Below are 21,811 nucleotides of genomic sequence, written 5' to 3'. Positions count from 1 at the left end.
CATTGAACGCAATGAAACTTGATATTGAATTTGAATTCAAGTATGAAATTGAATTTAAATTTGAAATTATTCAAAGTTTCAAATTGAAAACATTCTTCAAGAATTATTCAAATTTGCTTCTAGTTTTGACGAACAATTTTTTTCCTCCCTTAGTGAATTTTCTTTTTTGATTTTTCCCCATAGTGGGTGGTTGATCAATGGTGGTTGGTTGGTGATGGCAATGGTGGGTTAAATGTTGTCATTTTGATGGAATTGAAGTTGATCCATTTGGGCTGTGTGTGTCGAAATTGAATCAAATTGATGTAATTGAATTGGGTGTGTTGAATATGACCATTTGGGTGTGTATGTGTGTGATGAAATTGTGTCAATTTCAATTCAACAATGAAGCAAACATTGTTAAAAACTCCATTGTTGGAGAGAATAAAGAAAGAAAATAGAAGAGAAGAATAAAAAATAAATAAAAAATATAAACTTTAAAAAATTAGAAAATTTAGGGGTTGTTTGGCAAGAAAAAAAAGGAGTTTTTAACAGTTTCACGCGCTCAATGCATGTGACTAGCACGCAATGGGCCAAGTGGCATATATATGCCATTAAAATACGAAAAAAAAGTATGAGGGGTAATAGGACCCCCGCAAAGTTCAGTATGCTCAATTGATAATTCGGTCAAACTTCAGGTAAGTTAATTTAAAACATCAAGAGTTAACTTATCATTTTATATCTATTTTACTTTTTTTTAATTAAATATTATTTTTTAAAATATTTAGATGACTTATAATAATTAATTAGAATGATTTTGGTAAAATTACGATTGAAGCAGTTGAAGCAGAATGTCATAAATGTCTTATTTTATTTTTTATTAAATATTATTAATTTTTTAATATGTAAATAATTTATAATAATTAATTAGGAGTGATATAATAAATTTACGGAGCAAGCAACTAAAGCATACATATTTATTTAATAAAAAATTACGACTCAAGCAGCTTAAATAGACATGTCATAAATGTCTATTTTATCTTTTTTATTAAATATTATTATTTTATTAATATATAAATAAATAATTTATAATAATTAATTAAGAATGATATAAAAAAATTACGAAACAAGCAGCTGAAACAAACATATCGATGAACTCCCTCTTATATAATAAAATAATAACAATATGATAGGGGTCGAGACAAAAGTTTCCCATACCAAAATAACAGGGCCCCGTGCCTTAAAAGTAATTGCTTTGTTTTAAAAAGGTTAATTACATTCAATGACGGAATCTAAATTTTCATTAAGAATGTTCAGAAGTAAATATACGAATTAATCGAAGGGGGTTTAACATCTATTATGTATATATATACATAAAAATATTTTTGATCATATAAAAATAATATAATTTTTCGATGAAGAAAGTTCGGATGAACCCTCTGAATTGAATGTGGCTCCACCACTAATTACATTGTTAATTTTTTAAATTTAATATCAACTTTCATTTAGACACTTTAATTAGATATTGTTTATTAAACATCTTAATTAGTCTTTCTGTATTATTTTAGTATTTTTTACACAATCAACAAAAAATATAAAACATGTGTATTACACTCATTGGTGCTGTGACATGTTGGCTAATTAAAAAATGACATGTGACGTTTGAGTTTAGAATAATAAATTATAAAATAAAAGTAAGAAAAAAAGAGCTATTTTTCATATAAATAAATAAATAAATAAATAAATAAATAAATAAATAAAGCTATTTTCTAAATCCACTTCCACCTACCCAATCCCTTCTTCCCCATAAATTTCACCGTCGTACCCATTACAACTCCCTCACCTATAATCATCATCTACTTAATCTTTGTACTTATTTTCTTTTTGGAATTCAAATAAGCTTCAAAGGCACAATTCAATAATAAAGCTACAAACTATATTATACATCACAAATGCTAATAAATGTTGATTAAAAAAAAGGTTAAAACAGTGAATGTTTATTTTGCAAATAAAATAGATTATAAGATTAATAAATTGTATGATTGCTAAAATGGAGTGTGTCGAAAATTTCTTAAAATTCAGATTTGATTTTCCCTTGATGAACTTCTTTCCTCTTTTTTTTTTTTTTTGTTTCTTCAATTTTGATTAATAGGAGAAATCTACAATTGCATTGATATAATAATATTGGGACAAAATCTAAACGAAGAATGAAGTTTAACATGATTTTTTTTGGGCTGATTTTTATTGAGAACTCAAAATTCGTTTTTGATTTTAAATTTATACAAAAAGAAAATGTTAAATATTCTTAAAGAATGATTGTGGTCTTATTTCTTTTTTTATGAATAAGATAACAATGGTAGAAAATATTAATGACAGAATATTAAATGGAGAAGAAAGAGAAAAAGAATAAAGAAGAAGGAAATAAAAAGAATTATTTTTGTCTAAGTAAAAAATCGTGTCAATTTTAAGAATATGTTGATGTGTTCCGCCTTTTAAAAATAAATTGGCACTTTGAGTAATATTTATTACTCCATCCGTTTCATATTAGTGCCCCCTATAGACTTGACATACTCCTTAAGAAAATAATTACTAAGACTTTATTTTACCAAATTAATTTTATTAATTATGCTTTGAAAATATAAACTTGAGTATACACATTTTGTTTAGCTATTTAATGATAAGAGTAATATTGAAAAAATATAATAAAATTATCTTGATTTTATTAAAAGATACAACTAAATTGAAATAAATATTTTTAGAAAGAGGACCAACTAAAAAGAAATGGAGAGAGTAGTATTTAATGCTACTTTGAGGGTTAAATTACCAACGGTTCAAGTTTTTCTAATTTATGTAAGATTCAATGATCACAACATAAACATACTTCGCAATTCTCATATATTGCCAACACTTCTTAGTGGTAGTTCTCAGGCCTAAAGCTTTGAGGGCATGCGATTTGAAAACTATCAAAATCTCTTCAATTTTTTTAAACGCTATTTTCTTTTTTTTTTTTAAGAAATAAAAATCTACAAACTACGTGCCCTTAAAAAGATAACCATTACAACAATTTCCAAGATAAAATTCTGCTGGGAATAAACCAGAGAATATGACCAGAGGCAGAGAAATATGGGGAACTAACACTCATATAGGGTGGCAATTTCAGCCCATATTTATAAAAAGAGTCTATTTAATTCACATTTAGTGAATTGGATAACTCACATTTCAAATGAGTAAATGTCGACTTCAACTCATTTTAAAAACTCATACAAATATGGACAAAATGGATAAAATATGGGTACCCATTTAAACACAAAAATCACCCACCTATGCTTAAAGTTTCAGTTTTTTTTTCTTTCTAGTTCTTTTCTTCTACTTTTTTTCTTTCTTTTTTCCTTTAATTTACTTTTTTTTTATTTTTTTTATTTTTTTACTCATTCCTTATAATTTTTTTCTCATTTTTTCATCTATTTTTTATTTTTTTATTTTTATTTCTTTTTTCTTTGTATTCTTTTTTTTTTTCGCTTTCCCTTTTCTCATTCATATTTCATCATTCGTATTCGCTTGATACCTACATAGATTAATAAATATAAGCCTCTAATTATCCCATTTAGCCTATATAATTTATAACATCTCTTATCAATTAAATATAATCCATAGTCTCACTCCTTTATTATTATTATTTTTTTCTATCTTTTATTTCTCTTTTTTCCTTTAATTTACTATTTTTTGTTTCTTTTTTCCTTTAATTTACTTTTTTTCTTTTTCATTTTTTCCACTTATTTTTTACTCGTTTCTTACACTTTTTTCTATCTTCTTTTTCATCATTTTTTTTCTTTTTCAATTTTATTTCTTTGCATCCTTTTTTTTTTAATTTTCGTTTCCCCCTTTTTCATTCTTGGTTCATCATTTTTCTTATTTTTTTGTATTCTTTTCCTCATCTTTTTTTTTGTTATTGCATTTTATATTTTTTTACTTCAAATTTATTTGTATCATACTATATATTTCAAATAAATTTATTATTTGTATTTGAATAATTTAGTTGTCAATATGTGCAATTTATCATTTGTATTTATATACAAATAAGTATATGAATTAAAATCAACATGGGTTGTGGTGCAGTGGATGAGGCTGCTCTAACCATAACCAGAGGTCGAGGGTATGACCTTGGTTACGGAGAAAACTCTGTTGGGAGCGCTGCCACCTTAATGGGCCTTGCAACGCCCGATCCGGATTAGTCGGGGCTCTAATGTAGGCACCGGACACCGAATGAAAAACCAAAAAAAAAATATATAAATTAATTGTATTTTCTTAAGACTAAAATATATATGGTTGAAGATCCACATAGCCCTCGAATTATAAATGTTGGGCGAATATAAATCAATATGCGCTTATAATATTTCGTTATCATAAAAAAAGGAAGGAAACCAAAAATAGAAAAAAAAAATAGCAAGAGAGGTAGAAGTTAGAGATAGAAGAGAGAAAAAAGCGTAAAGAAAGAATAGAAGAAAAACTAACAAAAAAAATCAAAAAGAAAAAATAATGAAAAAGGAGAAAAGGAAAAAGAAAAAAAATGATGGTGAAAACATACTGAGTGGTTTCAATATTTTAGTCATCATTCATAATTTGTATTCGACTTAACCAGCTTCTTCGAAAATAAAAAAAATATAAAACATAAAATACAACCAAAAAGAAAAAATGAGAAAGAAGTAAAAATAAAAAAATAAAAAATAGGAAAAAAGGAGACTAAAAGGGAAAAGAAAAAAAAAGAAAAAAGAAAGAGAAACAAATGGTAGAGGGTAGAGATAGAAGAGACAAAAAAAAAAGAAATGACAAAAAAAGAAAAAAAAACTAGAGACTACATATAGAAGATAGACTAAAAAAACTAAAAAAAAAATGGAAAAAAAGTCAAGTTGATATGATACAGAAGTTTTAAGTTTTTTATTTAGGAGTTAAAAGTGGGTTGAAACCATTTTTATCCAATCCATATTTGACCAAATTCATATTTACCCATATTTATATAGGCGAATTGCAATCCAAACCATTTTACTCGATCCATATTTAACCCGTCCAAATCCAATCCAATCCAATTTTCAATATTGACAAGTTGTCAAATATTTGAATATACATTTCAGCAATTATTAAATGTAAACTTCTCTAGAAAATACTTGACGTGTATATTATTGCATTTTTCAGAGATGTTCTTTTTAATCTAAAATAGCTTGATAAGATTCACCCCTACTACTCAAAAAGAAATGATTTGTTCAAAAGTAAGGCAAAATTCATCAGGTAATTATCTTTAGAAAAAAGTCCATTAAATTTCTTAGGTGGACGTCCCAATGTTGTTAAAGCATGGCCTAGAAAACTAGAAATAATTTCAAGCTACGGTGGTTTTATTTAGATTAATTTTCTACTTCATTCGGTTACGTGGTTTTGAGGTAAGGATTTTATTAAAAATAACCTCTTACTTCACAAGCATATAAAAAATTGGTAAAGTCTATGTATATACCTCACTCTGGGGTACTGTGTTAGTTGTTGATTGTGTTGCTGTTTACTGTATGCAGCGAGTACAATTGTCTATAATTATAGTACTAATTAGGCTAATTAGTTATTGTCATGCCTCACTCTTATTTTTATTAACTAAAAATAATTTGGGCAGTAGGTTTTCAACAAAAATGTACTAATCTACCCAAAAAAAACAAAAATGTCCTATGGTATTACTCCCTCCGTTCTCATTATTTGTCCATATTATTAAAAATAGGTGATCAGTAATATTTGTTTAATTTAAAAAATCAATAGATAATTTATCCGTTTGTGTCTATAATTAATGTCTTTTCTAATATATTAATTTATTATATTCAAAGATTAATTTAGTAAAAAAATATTTATTATTTATTAAGATGCGTGTCAAGTTAATAATTGACAAATATTATTGGACAGAGAGTAGTTCGAGAATTAAAAGTGCAATCTGATTAAGAATGCAAATTAGAAGACTTGTAATTCAATTTTGGAACTTCAGTAATCATAGTTATTCTTCAGAATAGACATGAAATAAATTAGTGCTAGCACTGTAGCTTTGTAATTTTATTATACGTACGTTTTAGGCACTTATTGCAACTGTGTATGTTAGGTCAGTTGAATGATTGAATCAAATGAGGACGAGAAATACTGAGACTTGTCATTTTGAGGACAAATTTACTATGTTACTTTTATTTGTCATTGTTGCGTTTTTCGAGATCAATATGCATGAATTTTGATCAACATTTTAAGATGTATAATTTAATATTGATAAAATGGTCTTTTGAACTTTTATACTTATCCAAGTTTGTAACATGAACCTTTCTACTAAACCTCTTACCAACCAAACCCCTCAACTCATCAAAACACAACATTTTAAATCCTTTTCTCATCCGAAGAATGCGTGTAGAATACAAACGAATACACGCAGAATTTCATATTATTTTTTAATGTCACGTAAGCAATTAATTTTTATTAATAATCAAATACCTACCCCCTCCCCCGACCCCTCTATTTTCTTCTTGAATGAATAGCCCCTTCATTTCTTCCTCCATTTTGCTTCTTTATTTTTATCTGTTGATATAGAAGAGTTTTTTTTTTTCCAAACTAGAAAACCTTTTGTATCAAGAATTTTTCTTTGAATTGAAACGCAATTATGGTAGAATCTAAATAAGATAGGAAACTCAGACAAAACCTAACAACAACTCCCTCTCAACTTTTACACGGTAGAAATAAGGTGAAGTATATACCATTCTCTCTAGACTTTACTTATAAAATTATGTTGAATACGTTGTTATTATTATTATTGTTATTGTTGATAGCACCTTTGTAGCATTATAAAGTGTAACATTTTGTTAGGTGAGGTACTTGGTTAATATGAAATGAAAGGTGTTGTATCCATAGCCTTTCATTTTTTGAAGATTGAAAATCCCCCCTCCATTTTATGTAATCTCCTTTTGCGCATCTATACATATATAAATATGGTAGGGGTCAAGACAAATTTTCCCATACCAATTTAAAAGACTCTGTATATAGATGGCTCAATTTTAAAGACAAATTAATTGTCACTCTGCGCAAAATTTATCATAAGTATTTAATGCTATCTTTGGAGGTTAAGTTATGGATTATGGATGATGTTCATTTGTATCATCAACTTGGGAGGGTTCTTAGGAAAATAGCCAAATAGGTAATGGAATAGCTCTCTCCATTGCAACACAAGAAATATAAAGTATGAAATGCCATGAAATAGTATAAGATTGGTTAAGAACGTATGACGAAAAGGAAAAATGCTTTATTGATGGTTATATGCACAAAATTAGATTAAAAGTTTGAATAATAAAACAGATATAGGTCATTAAGAAAAAGAGATCCTTCCCAGTGCTGCTTCAACATCAGTCATGTTCGTCCTTTCAACTGGAATGTTAGACGTGCAATTCATGGCTAACTCCATGATGGATGACACACATTGCAACTTTTGACTTAAATTTTGCTCGTCGGCATCTATGACTTGGTCTAGCTCATCAGGAAGCGAATTATGCACGAAGCTTCTCAAATTCAAATCTCCCGTGAACATTTCATCATTAGGTTTCTTCTTCGTAAAAGTTTCCAGCAGCATGATACCATAACTATAGACATCAGACCTCTCGGATATAAGGCCTTCCAAGCCATATTCTGGAAAAAGAAAAATTAAAAAATGTCAGATTACCTTACAAGTTACATAAGGGATTTACCTGGAGCAATGTAACCAATTGTGGCAAAGGTTGTAGTGTGGGCAGTAGATTCTTCTTTAGTTAAAAGTTTGGCAATGCCAAAGTCAGTAGGTGTTCCATCATGTCGTTGTCAAGCAACACATTGCAAGGCTTCATATCACAGTGAATAACCGGTACTGAGTAACCATAATGGAGATATTCTAGAGCAGATGCAACATCGATCATGATATTTAATCGTTGCATTATAGTCAAACAATAATCTTGAGAATATAGCAACTTGTCTAAGCTCTTGTTTGGCATGTACTCAAGTATCAATGCCTTAAAATCCAAGTTACAACACCTGCTGATGATCTTGGTGAGGTTTCTGTGACGAAGATTCTGCAAGATTTTCACATTCTCTATCGAAGGTTTGAAGTGTACCTTCCATCTGCACATTGAAAACTTTGACAGCTACAATCATCCCATCTGCTAATGTCTCTTTATAAACAGAAGCAAAACTTCCACTTCCTAGCAAGTTATTTGCATCAAAGCCCTGAGTTGCTCTTTGAAGTTTGAAGTTTGAAGTTCATAGTAAGAAATTCTTTTTGGTGCTACCTCAGGTGACCACTCATCTTCAGCATTGATTGTTTTACGCCTACGTCTCATTATCATGAAAACTATTACTGAAGCAAGCCTAAGAGGCAACTATAATCCATATCAGTCTTCTTTTCTTCGACTTAGACTGATTCTTTGAATTAGAAGGACAAGGCGGGACATGCTTTTGAAGGTTACCACACAATCCTTCATTGGCCATGAAAGATTGGTAAGAGAGATTAGCGAAAGGTCCTCCACTCGGAATTTCTCCGTGTAACCAATTGAATGAGATCGATATTAAAGGAGTGTAGCTGCTTTAGTGCCTCTAATGACTTTGGAATCAAACCAGACGTGTTGTCATACAAAATATCCAGCGCTTCTAATTATATGAGTTTCCCGAATGTCTCAGGAATGGATCCTTCAAATTCTGTTATGAGCCAAAGATAGTTGAATCAATTTTTGTAGTCCTCCCAATGTACTTGGAATGTTGCCTGAGATTTGGTTTCTAGAAAAATCCAGAAGTATTGCATCCTTGAGGTTTCCAATTTCTAACGGTAGAGAACCATTGAAGAAATTGGAAGACAATTAAGTTCATCTTTAAAATGTCTTTGAGGTTCCACAGACTTGAAGGTATGGTAGCAGTGCTACTAGGAATATTTCCCCACATTTGATTTTGTGAAAGTGATAGCATGCCCAATTTGGGTAGCTCACATAAAACAATTGGGAAAGGACCACTTATTCTGTTTTTACCAAGTGAAAGCCTTTGAAGATTTTCTAAAGAGCTTATTATGGCCGGGACAATTCCAGTAGAGTCATTACCATCCAGATCCAAAATAGACAAATTTCTCAAATTCCAGACTTCATTTGGAAGATGACCTTTGAGTTTACAGCCTGCTGCCCGAAACAGTTCAAGAGAAGAAAGATTGCCAATGGATTTGGGAAGCATTGTGTTTGGGGGATTGAAAGACAATATCAATCTTCTCAAGTTTTTACTATTGGCCAAAGGAGTAATCAAGCTCAAATCACTTGTGAAGGAGTTACTGTGCAAGTTGTGACTTTCAAGTTGTCTTAAATCTCCTAGAGATTCAGGAATTGAACCGGCTAGTTCATTTCCATCGAGTTCGAGAGATTCAAGCTTAGACAAATTTGAGATGGAAGCTAGTAAGATGCCATTAATGTAGTTTCCACTTAGAAGTATTTCTATAAGATTAGGTAAACCATGGCCAATAGGGATTGATCCACTAAAGTTGTTCCGGGAGAATGCAATGTCTGTGAACTTAAGGTTACCAACTTCATATGGAATTACACCTGCAAAATTTAGTAGGATTAGGATAAGTCATACTCCCTCCAATTCAATTTGTTTGTCGTACTTTCTTTTATAGGTTTTTTCAGAAAGAATGTCTCCAAAATGACATGGATTAGATATTCTTCCATACCCGTCAGATCATTATCTGAAAGATGAAGTAGTTGAAGCACAGTCAAATTTCCAATCTCTCTTGGTAGAGATCCTTCAAGCTTGTTATCATTCATAACTAACCATTCAAGTGATGAAATGTTGAATATGGTAAGAGGGATTGAGCCTGTTAACTCATTTTTTCCTATGAATAACCTCTTCAAGTTATAAAGATAACCGATCTCATCAGGAATTGTGCCTGTCGTATTGTTAAACAGAAATGTCACAAAAAGAAATCATATAGTTACAAGAGTTTAACTTCTACGATATAATACTAAAAGAAAATCAAACCAACCACCTATAACATATGCATCGGCATTATATTACTCTGTATAAGGTATGTATTTCTACGAGTTACCTAGAAGTTTTGAAATCGTAACAACCATTTTAAATATGGAGTCTCCTCCTCCCATGGTAGGTACTAGGTGTGGGCCATGCAATTTTATTAAATTTAAATCCGTATAAAATTTGGATTATATTAAATTCAAAATATATTAGTCCTAAATAAATATTGTGGATTAATATAATTAGATTAATTATTTAAATCCAAACATATATGGGTTTAATTAAAGTCTAATTTTTATTGGGCTAGCCCATTAATTTGAGTTATAAATAATGAGCCCACTTTGCTAAGCCCAAGAATATTGTTATATTCTAGAGGTCCAAATAAGCGTCACGTGTCAAATAACGTGACATGCCAAGTCAAGTGAAGCAACGAATAGGACCGTGACACATGTCAAACTGATGCAGCAGACACATGAAATAAAAGTCCATAAAAGGTGCCACATCACTTAAATCTGATTGGTCAAAGAAAGTCCATATTCATGACTATTCCTTTCCTACAACTATAAATAGGGGTCTCATAATTCAGAAGAGAGACTCCAAAACTCTAACAAGTAGCCAGAGAAACTCGTGGATCAAATGTCGCAATTTCTCTAAAAAGCTCAAACATTCAAATCAAGTTCATCAAAGTTCAATATCAAGACCGCAATATTCAAGAACAAGCGCAAGACCGCAATATTCAAGAACAAGCGCAAGACCGCAATATTCAAGAACAAGCTCAAAAGCTCAAGAACAAGATCAAGTCCCTCAAGTCTATCAAATTCAAATTCAAGCAATATTCAAGAACAAGCGCAATATTCAAGAACAAGCTCAAAAGCTCAAGAACAAGATCAAGTCCCTCAAGTCCATCAAATTCAAATTCAAGCAATATTCAAGAACAAGCTCAAAAGCTCTTGAATTCAAGCACAAGTTAAGATCAAGTCTCTCAAGTCCATCAAATTCAAATTCAAGACTAAGCTTTAAGCCCTTGAATTTATATTCGAAAAGGCGAATCAGAGGATTCATAGAGATTGTAACACTCATTTATTGAAATCAATAAAATAGATTGTTGCAATATTTTCTTGTCTCAAATTATTTATTTTTCGGTCTTGAAATTTTATTGTCCAACACTAGGTACAGGAATCTATTGATCCTCTGTTATGTTATTGCTGATTAAGTTGTTCAAATCCATAATATTACTATACGTGAAGTTAAACTCCCCAGAAAAATGGTAAACACGTACCTTGTAAGTTGTTTTCTGAAAGATGTAATTCTTGCGCAGATGTAAGTAACCTAGTTCTCTTGGAATTGCTCCAACAAAGTTATTTTGATTCAACCATAGGATTTGAAGTTTCGAGCATTCAGATATGGTTCTTGGTATCCGTCCACTTAACATGTTGGATTCAAGTCCAAGGGCTTGCAATTCAGGAGTGTGGCGACCTAAATCAGAAGGGAGATCACCAGTTAAACCAACATTGCTGAGATCCAAATATTCTAGTGTTGAGACGTTGAATATGGAGAGCGCATTAGAGCCATTAAGTAATTCATTGGATCCCAAACTCAACGCTTTCAAACTCGGAAGAGTGGCTATTCCTATTGGAATTTCTCCTGTGAAGTTGTTGTAACTAAGATCAATGTCTCTCAATTTTCGTAAATGAGAAAATTCTGGTGGAAGTTCACCGTGGAAATTGTTGTAGCTTAGATCAAGCGAAACAAGAAAAGAGAGGTTGCCAAGTTTTGTGGTGGGATAGTACCAGCAATATTCATGTCTGTAATATTAAGTCCAATAACTCTTTGATGACGAGAGCCACAAGTGATTCCAATCCAGTTACAAACCGAAGTTGAAGAAGACCAGTTTGTTGAAAGAATATTATGAGGATCTGAAGTTATATGGGCTTTCAAAGCTAGAAGAGAGGTTTCATCTGTGCTGATATTCATGGCTATAACATGAAGAGATATTAATAAAAATGCCGACAGTAATAACAGAAAGGAGGAAGAGGATGGTTTCTCCATTAATGCGCGCGTTTGCTGGGGATCTTTGCAGCAATATAATCTATCTACATATATAATCGATTAAATTTATAGTTAAGAAGATAATGCTAGCAGTTCTATATATTGTTGAAACTAATTAAGAACATAATACTCAATTGTTAACTTCCGTTGATTGTGCAAGTATTCATGCTAGAAACTAAATTAAAAGGAGTTGAAAACTTTAATTTTACCTGGCAGCACATGAAAGAGCATCTTCATCATCCAATAACCTAACTGTTACTAGTGTTAATAGATCATGTGAAAACTCTTTTTTATATTTATACATTTTTTCAAGTGCTCTTGCTGCTGCATTAGAGTTGGGAAATGAAAAATTAAATAGCTATATCTTTCAAGAAAGAAACATTGTAACAACTCAAATTACCAACACAACACTGATGTGTTTTATAATCGCTGAGAACACAAACGGAAACAAATCAAATGGTGAATTAAACACATGAACGTTACTCATCATACACAATATTGTTCTTCATGACCAAGTGACGTATATCCATAGGATATGCATCAGACAATAGAAGAGCATTATAAGCTCTGTTAGTCGCCATTCTATTGGCAATCTCCGTGGGATGAAAATCATCGTAGAAAAGATAAATCCCCCTAAGAGAGCATGGAGTTTCTCCGGGAATACATTGTCCAGGCATGGTTTCCACAACTTTACAGCATGGACGATTAAACACAGTAAGGGGAGCTGAAATAAGACGAGTAAAATATACTCAATCCAATTATGTTAAAAATCAGAAAAAATTAGCACAAAAAAGATATAGAAAGGAAAAATAATGTTGTTAATTGAATACATATGTGAATTTTGCGTCTGGAAAATTTGTATTAAGATCATCTACCAGAGACATTAGCTTGCTGTTGAATTGTTGAATTGCATTATTTGTTGAGCCTACACACAATTGTATTGTGAGTCGACCTCAATCCGAGACCCAATTGTCTATCCTGACACCAACTCCCCACTCCCACCTGGAACCCAATCCTGCCCAAGTCCGAGTCAGGAGTCGAGAGTTGAATCGAGGTTGGTATTGTCTATCCTAACGTACCCGCAGATGTTGTGAATATTGATCTATCAAGGCAGTTGCATATTGGATTGGTGTATATAAATGACTTGTGGGATATATTTCAGGCAACAAGTAGTTGTTGATGTAGTCATTACTCCCTATTGCCACAATGAAGAGGAACTTATTCAAGTGTTTTTTAGCTGAAGTTGTATTCCCCAGTAAATTAGCAATACCAGAAATTGTTACTTGATGATTCTCCAATTGCCTGCCCAAGTAAATCCGATCACTCTGAAAACAAAAAATAATAATAATAGTTTAAAAAAATAAAAAGAGGAAAGCATCTGTATACAAGTAAATTCCTTATATTTTTTCCTCATTTACTAGACATTTTTGCATTGTATGCATGAAATGTATTATAGGAGAAACTACACTTACAAGATGACTTCCACTGTCATTGCGAATTCCTGCTGTAGACACCTAATTTCATCCCTCTCCGATATAGTTTTTACCCATTTTTACTTTATCCTACCGTATATCCTCACCCATGTAATTATACGCCGCAAAAATACAAAAAATAATAACTTAAAACAAACTCCGTAAGAAATTTTATCCTATCCTAACCCCTTTACACATCATCCTAACAACCTATCCAATCAAAATAAACCACCTCACTACCCCTACCCAACCTCACCCCCTAGGCAGCCCCCCTCACGTTTTTTCCGTTGTTTGTTCCTTTTAACCAAAACAGAACAAAAGAAATAAAAAAGGGCCCATAGGGAATGGGTGGACACAAAATATATAGGCACACAAGATCCTCTCCATTCAGAGCAATACCCATAGACACGGAATTTCCATTCCACTCATATACACACTCTCTCTCATACGTATAGGGACACTCACAGTAATAATTCGAGGGGACCATCCATCAATACCAGAGAAGACCCAAAAACATATACATACAGAAATCATCTTCTCCACCAGGAGGAATCACTGATCCTCACCGAATACACTCACTGAAATTCCCCATTTGAATACAATTAAGAATACACACTCATGCACACAGTAACACAAGAGAGATGGGAAAGAGTAGCTGAACGAGAGAGAGAGAAAAGGAGAAAGAGGATTGAGCGAGAGAGTGTGATAAAGTTGGGAGGAAAACAATAAAAATCTTAGTGTAAGTGAGAGAGAAGAGAGAAACGACGGTAGGGGTGTTGGTTCCGGTGAAATCTCGCCAGGAATCGCCATTTTTGTTTGAGATCTGAACCATACTCCGACTGTCGATCACTGTTGGAGCTCGCTGGAACTCCGGTGATACAAATATCAGCTCCACCTCCATCAAAATCATAAAGCCCGATCACCCCATCACTGTTGAGGCTTGTCGAGCTCCGTTGAAGTCGCAACAGTCCAGCCCAATGACCACGCCTTTTGCTGACTAAACCCATAACCCCGTTGATGTGAATAGTATTATGAAAAAAGTCGCAAACATTGGTTCTTGGTCCATATTCGATTTGGTTTTTTAGGGGTTTTGATTTAAGATTGTTGTTTTGGATTGTTCGATTTTGGGTTCAATCGAGTTGGCGAGTTTGCGTTAATTCGGATTCAGGTTCGATTCGAGGTTCCGGACGGAAATTCTCTCAGTTTTAATCGGAATAATACATTGATTTTGAAAGCATGATCGGAGGTCCAATTCTATCTCTTCTCATTTCTATTTCATTATACGTGTTTGATATGTGTGAAGCATGATATGATATGACTGTTTTGGTGATTTTGATTTGTCATTTGATGTCATTGATATTGGTTAAAGATTGTTAAAAAGTAATTGTGAATTGTTACATTAGAACCTTGAGTTGAATTTGGGGCAGGAATTGAGACATTAATAAAAGTGAATATTGATTAATTTTGATGTATTGATGATGTAGATGAATTCAGTAGTATCATGATAAGACCGGCGAAAGCGCAGGCAAATAGTAGGCTTGGGTAGGCAAATTTAGAACTTATGGATTGTTGAGTGTTTGGAATGTTTGAGGAATGGTTTGTCTTTCTCGCATTTGAAAAATGTATTCATTTAGTTGGGGAATGCCCTGAGACGCATTGTATTTATTCATCGAAGAATTTCTCGATGTATTATGTTGGCGGAAGACATTCGTGATGAAGGCCCGAGGCATCGGGTAAAGCACGAGAGCGTAGTTAGGATTAGTGTAGGTTAGATAAAATTTATTTTCGCATTTTTATTTATTTTGGACTGTATAATTGGACTGAACACTATATTTTGGATTTATTTTGTTTCGTGTGTTTGGATGTCTGTTTATGTGTTTTATGTGGTTTATGCATTTGTAATATCAAATTAGCCGATATGCTCACCAAGCGACCGTGGTCGAACCACGGGATCGAGGGGTGCCTAACACCTTCCCCTCGGTCAACAGAATTTTTTAGCCGGAATCATTGTTCGCAAACCAGTTTTTTAAAGAGTCAAATCATTTCGAAAAGGATTTTTCCAAGGTGACTTGGCACACCGAATTATGTCAAGTGGAGACTCTGAGTTTAAATATAAATAATCCTTTTTCGAAATAAATTTTCATCTTTTGTCACTTAATAATAAAAAACCCTTTCGAACTTTAAACGAATTCTTTTCGATTAAAAATAGGGTGTGACAGCGTGTGACAACTCTGTCGACTCCGCTGGGAATTTTTCAGAATTCGAGATTATTTTTGGAGTTGAATTGGCTTAGTTTGATATTATTAGTGTATAAACATTGTTTGTGTTTATTTATCATTGTTAAATGCTTACGTGCTACGTGTTTACAGTTTTTTTCTTGTGTGTTACCGTTTTAAATCTGACATCATGTGGATAACCAGAGTTAATTCTTTCTGCAACAAGTCCTGGAGTGCACGTCGTGCACACAAACTCTAGTTGAGTCACCCTTATTTTAGGAAGGGGAGCCGTCAGGCATATGGAGTGGGTGAAAAGCAAAGCAGCCACTATCGACCATATGCTCCCCCGAACAGCCTTGTTAGTAAACCCTAACATAGGTCAGCCTTTAGGTCATGCTTATCTGCATTATATTGAGACCTAGTGGGACCTACATGGCCCTTTGTAGGAGACTCACCTCTAAAGCATCCATATGTGCTAAATGTTGCATCTTTGAGGGTAACTTGATCATTTGATGGACTGATTAGGAGAAAACATGTGTTAGAAGCAAGGTGTGTTTGAAAAAAAAAAGAAAGAAAAAAGTGAGTCGAACAGTAAAAAAATGAGTTTCATAGTTTTTAGAATTCTTTATTGCTTTTGTTTTTCACAATCCAAAAATTCAAAAAGATTTTTTTTTTTTTACCTTTTGCACTTATCTTGTTAAAGACAGAAATGTCAAAAAGATTTTTCTTTGTTTCTTTAATAAGCTTTCATAATTTGAAAATTTCAAAAAAGATTTCTTTTAATAGGAGCTTTTTATAAAATTCAAAAAATATGGTAGAAGTTTTCTACATTTCATATAACGAAAACACCAAAAAGATTTTCTTTCATAGCTGTTGGTGTCATTTTTTATGTGAAGTGTCGAATTGAAAACTCAAAAAAAGATTTTGTTAAGTTGTTCATCATGTGTCTTTGGTCGTGTCTCAAGTCAGGGTGCAATCTGTGATTTAATCATTAATTATCCAATCTGGACGAACTACGTACCCCTGATTCTCCTCTCTCGGGAGTGAGATATGTAGGCAGCCTATTGTGGGTTCGGGAATCTTATTTCAAAAATCCAAAAAACTATTTTATTCACTCTTCATTTAGAGTAGGTGTCATATACATCTCTAATAGAAAACCACAAAAAGATCTTCCTTTAATAGTTTCAAGTTTTATTTACGTATGAATGCAAAATTAAAAATCCAAAAAGATTTTTTTTTTGATAATTTTAGGTTTCATTTTGTATAGGAATTTTAAAGCTGAAAATTCAAAAAGATTTTTGTTAATTCTTTTGACAATTTGTTATTTCTTTTCTTCGTAAAGTTTTAAGAAAATAAAAGAGTTTAATTGGCCATTTTGGCAAGATTTTACGAACTACGCACACCTGATTCTCCTCTCTCGGGGGTGATATACGTAGGCGCCCTTCTTGGGTTTGGTGACCTTTTCAAAAAAAAAGAAAGAAAAAAAAAGAGATTTTGAGAAAGTGTTGAACTCTAACGCATTTACTATCTCTTGTTCTGTTAGTTTGAGGTGGTTAGTTTGTGGCATTTTGGCTGATCCTCCATATTGCACCAAGTCATAGAGAAGGTTATGGCCAACAAGGATACCTAGTTTGTTGTCACTAATCAGATAGGGAGTTCGGAAAATGAGAATTTAGGAGCTAATGAAGAGATTTGGAAATTAAGGCAACAAATGATAGAAATGCATCGAGCTTGGGCTAATGGGTTGCCGCCTCCCCCAGTTCCCACTGATAATCCAGAATATCTTTCTACCTTGCCTCCCATGTCACATGTACAATTTCCCATTTTTATTGATATGTCACAACATGCATCAGGATCGACTGCGGGGCAATAGTATCCAACCACTTCCAATGTTCATTTCCTCACTCCCCAATCCAAGACTACCACATACTTGGCTCCACCTGCTATTCATGTTTTTGCGGCGCCACTCCCGCCTGAAGCTCCTACTTTTGATGTTCATCCACAAGTTGTGCCTTCACACTCTACAAGAGAGCCTACTGGTGATCAGCGTTACACTTTCGAGCCTACATTCAAGTTGACTGGTCTTTGTGGTGACACTCACCCGCCTGAATTTCCTCCTAACACTGAGAAGCCTATTATGATAGAAGAACAAGAGGAAATGACCAGAAAATTGATAAGTTTGGAACTGACTATGAAGAACTTGCAAGGACTTGGGGGTTACAAAAGTGTCTAATATAAGGACTTTTGCATGTTTCCAGGTGTCAACCTTTCTCTTGGCTTTAAAATGCCAAAGTTTGAGAAATATGACGGACATGGGTACCCATCGGCATATTTGAGGCGCTATTGTAACCAATTAAGAGGTGCTGGATGGAAGGAAGAACTACTCATGGCTTATTTCAGGGAGAGTCTGTCAGGCCTAGCGGCGGAATAGTTTGTTGACCGAGACAACGACAAGTGGAGTAGTTGAGATGACCTAGCTAATGAATTTTTGCAATAATTTTAATATAATGTGGAGTTGATCCCTGACGAAAAATCCCTAACTAGTATGAAGAAGAAAAATATTGAGATCTTCAGGGAGTATGCGATCATATGGCGCGAACAAGCTGCTAGAGTGAAACCGCCAATGAAAGAAAGCAAAATAGTAGAGGTGTTTATTCAAGCGCATGATGAAACATATTATCAACACTTGTTACCTACATTGGGCAAGTCATTTATTGAGGTCCTTAAAATGGAGGAGATGATAGAAGAGGGAATTAAGACGGGTCGCAATTTGAGTTTTGCAACATTGAAAGCAACTACTCAAGCAATTCAAAAGGGTTCAGGAAGTCTTGGGGAGACAAAGAATGAGGAAGATGTATCCGCTATTGTAGTTGGATAGCGGGAACGGTCAAGAAGACCCCGTCGTCGTCAATCTCAGGCTCAAACCTAAGTTCATACCCAAACTCTACATAATCACTCCCAAGATCTATTATACTTTGCTCCTCCACCTCCATATCCAGTATATAACACACAACCATATGTACAACCCCCATATTACCCACAGTGGAACACACCAACTCCTCAGAGCAGTCCTCTAACTCCACAAGTATACCAAAACCCTTCTAAGCCTGATTTTTTATTCAACCCAAATGATGAAACGAGGCAGAAATCGAGAGATAACTTCATATCAATTGGAGAGTCGTATGCCAGTTTAGTTCAGAGATTGGTACAATAGGTCATGATCACTCTTCTCCTTGGGTGCACTCTTAATCGGCGTTTAAGAAATTTTAATTCTAATATATGATGCGCGTATCATTCTGATGCTCAGGGTCATAGTATTAAAGATTGTTGAGATTTGAAAAGAGAAATTGAAAAGATGATTCAAGATGGATCAATTATGGTGCAGAACATTGACAGTGTGGAGAGCTCTAGTGATGCTGATATGCAAACCAGTGGCTAAGTTATCAGGCTGAGAAATTGAGAAGTCACCTTTCTCTCTACTAGGAAGAGGTCTGGTAGTTTGTTTTGATTTCTTTTCTGTTATCCGAATTATTTTAGGGTCATAGTTTAGGATATATCTTGTTTTATCCCTTTGTCATTATGTTCAAAGCCTTCTATCTTTCATTTTAATAGAATGAAGTGTCCCATTTTTTCCTGTGTTTTAAATATGTGCTGTTTGTTTGTTTTCTTTACATAGTACATTTTATGTTGATTTTAGTGATATGACATCTAGCGGAATTTTCAGCTAGATCTTAAAATTCAGTTTAAGCATGAGCATTGAATCAGAGAGTTAAAGTTACAAAAAGAGAGCATCTGAGAAAATAGGTAGAGTGCTGAGACATTTGGTGACAAGTCCAAGCCTTCTTTGAAAATTAAGGCAATTATGTTGAGAATCATAAGAATAACTTGGTCATTAATTGAAAGACCTGTCTAAATTAGGTCAGATGGTGGAGTGATATGATGAAGTGTAAGACTAGTGATGCACAAATTCAGTTAAAGTTAGTGTTGTAGAAATGCCACGAATGATCTCCATCTTTCATTTTCACATTGCATGATGTGTACTTGCATTTTCAAGGATTGATATGATGAAGGCATTTCATTCTGCTATCCGTACATTGTGTCATCCTTTGGGTACCACATTTGAGCCTTAGTATTATTTTCTTTCATACACCTTTTTTGGAATCAAGATACAGTCAGCAAAGCTCAAAAGAAATATGTCAGAAAAAAAATGTGTCCAAAAAGAAGGAAAAGAGAAGAGTGTCAAGAAAAACAGAGTCAGAAAAAGTCCCAAAGAGAAAAGAGTCAATAAAAGAAAACAAAAACAGAATCAAGCAAAAGAACAAGCCGCCAGAACTACGCGTGACCTAATTCTCCTCTTTTGGGGGTGAGATACGTAGGTTGCCCTACTTAGGGCTCGGTCCAACCAAATAAAATTTAGTATTGCCCAGTCAAAAAAAAATTGGGGCATGAGTTAATTCTTGTATTTTGAGTCGATTCCAAAAGTTATAAATCCTACTCCACATCAAGTGCCGTTTGGCCTCATGCCATCCATTCTTTCTAACCTTATCCAAAAGTCAAGTTACAACCAAAGAAAGACCTTCAGATCAATCTTTGAGAATGCTAAGGCTACGCATGCAATGGATATGATGACACATTTTGGGAACTACTTGTCTTTCCCAACATAAGGAATCGGGAGAGAAATGAAAATGAGAGAGTCTTATTGGTGAAAAACCTTACGAGCATCGTAAGATGATAGTAAGCTAAGAGAGATAAAAATGAGAGAGTTTTATTAGTGAAAACCCTTACGGGCACTGTGAGACGACTGTAAGTTGAGAGAAATGAAAATAAGGGAATCTTATTGGTGAAAACCCCTCTCGAATACTATAAGGCAATGGTGAGGTGATAAAAGGAAATGAGAGAGGCTTGTTGGTGAAAACCCTTCAAGGCGCCACTAGCCAAATGAGGTCTCCGAATATAATTGGCCCAAGAAAGAAACTCACTTTCAGGGTTATTAACTCAACAACAATTTGTGAGAGTTTTGGATGGAAAGATCAGGCTGTTTAATCAGATATGCATGTCATAATCATTAGAGTTGACTGTCATTTTCAGATAAACTTTTTTTTCATCTTTTTCAATAGGGACATTCATTGTCATTTCTTTCTTTTCTATAGTATATTTTTATTTTTCTTGAGTCAGCTATCCAAATAAAAATCATTGTCATTTTTCTCTTGTCTTTGAGTCAAGTCCATGTCAAAACAAAAGAGAAAAGATTTCAAAACTAGCTACCAGCTTCATCAATTGCACAGAGCAAGATAAAAGCTAGCATGAAAAAGACATGATTGTGAGCCAAAAAAGGTATGTAGAAAGTTTTGCCAACAGAGAAGTCGGGGAACTTATGGAAATGCAAAGTTTCAAAGGCCTATCTGAGAAGCATGGCAAAGCAGAGATACTGTGTTCGTTTCAGTCACTCTTAATGACCTGAGTTTGAGTCAATGATGCAACAAATCAATGACATATGCTAATGGTTGGAAGCAAGGTTAAATGTGATTGGGGAAAAAGCGATTGCCTCGAAAGCCAAAGCCACAAACCAGCCACCATGTTTTAAACTCAAATGTTTTCTTTGTATGAAACAGGAACACATGTTACCTTCAAATTGAGGATTTCAAAGCCTAAACATCAAGGGTTGCAATGCCTCACTTTTACAAATGAAGGAAGCAATATTGCTGCATAGGTTTGATAATAAAATCATGGTAAAAATTTATCATCTTATATCCCTCGAAGACACACTTTCTTGTCCAGGGATTTCAGTCTTCATTTCCTAGGTGATACATTTCTTAAATTGAACCTTCACTCCTATAAGACGTACCTTTTAGTCGAGTCATCCCTCATGATTCCTATAAGACGTAACTTTTAGTCGAGTTATCCCCCTTGATTCCTATAAGACGTACCTTTTAGTCGAGTCATCTCTCTTGACTCCTAGGAGACGTACCTTTTAGTCGAGTCATCTCCTTTGATTCCTATAAGATGTACCTTTTAGTCGAGTCATCTCCCTTGATTCCTATAAGATGTACCTTTTAGTCGAGTCAT

At 33.5% G+C, this 21,811-nt stretch overlaps 1 protein-coding gene and 2 pseudogenes across 1 annotated transcript; all 3 read right to left on the bottom strand.

Moving 5' to 3' along the window:
• Window positions 1-7,259: 7,259 nt before the first annotated feature.
• On the bottom strand, window positions 7,260-8,262 carry LOC124885314 (annotated as a pseudogene).
• Window positions 8,263-8,775: 513 nt separating this feature from the next.
• LOC107858094 (LRR receptor-like serine/threonine-protein kinase SIK1) lies at window positions 8,776-10,136 on the bottom strand. Its single transcript, XM_047407793.1, has 3 exons — window positions 10,082-10,136; window positions 9,707-9,922; window positions 8,776-9,578 (listed from the first exon to the last, which is right to left on the bottom strand). The coding sequence occupies exons 1-3, from the start codon at window positions 10,134-10,136 to the stop codon at window positions 8,776-8,778; spliced, it is 1,074 nt and encodes a 357-aa protein (XP_047263749.1).
• Window positions 10,137-12,431: 2,295 nt separating this feature from the next.
• The window catches only part of LOC107858095, a 13,674-nt pseudogene continuing 4,294 nt past the window's right edge, over window positions 12,432-21,811 (bottom strand).

Source organism: Capsicum annuum, chromosome 2, assembly GCF_002878395.1.
Source record: "Capsicum annuum cultivar UCD-10X-F1 chromosome 2, UCD10Xv1.1, whole genome shotgun sequence".
Lineage (NCBI taxonomy): Eukaryota > Viridiplantae > Streptophyta > Magnoliopsida > Solanales > Solanaceae > Capsicum > Capsicum annuum.
This window is presented reverse-complemented; position numbering and strand designations above follow the sequence as displayed.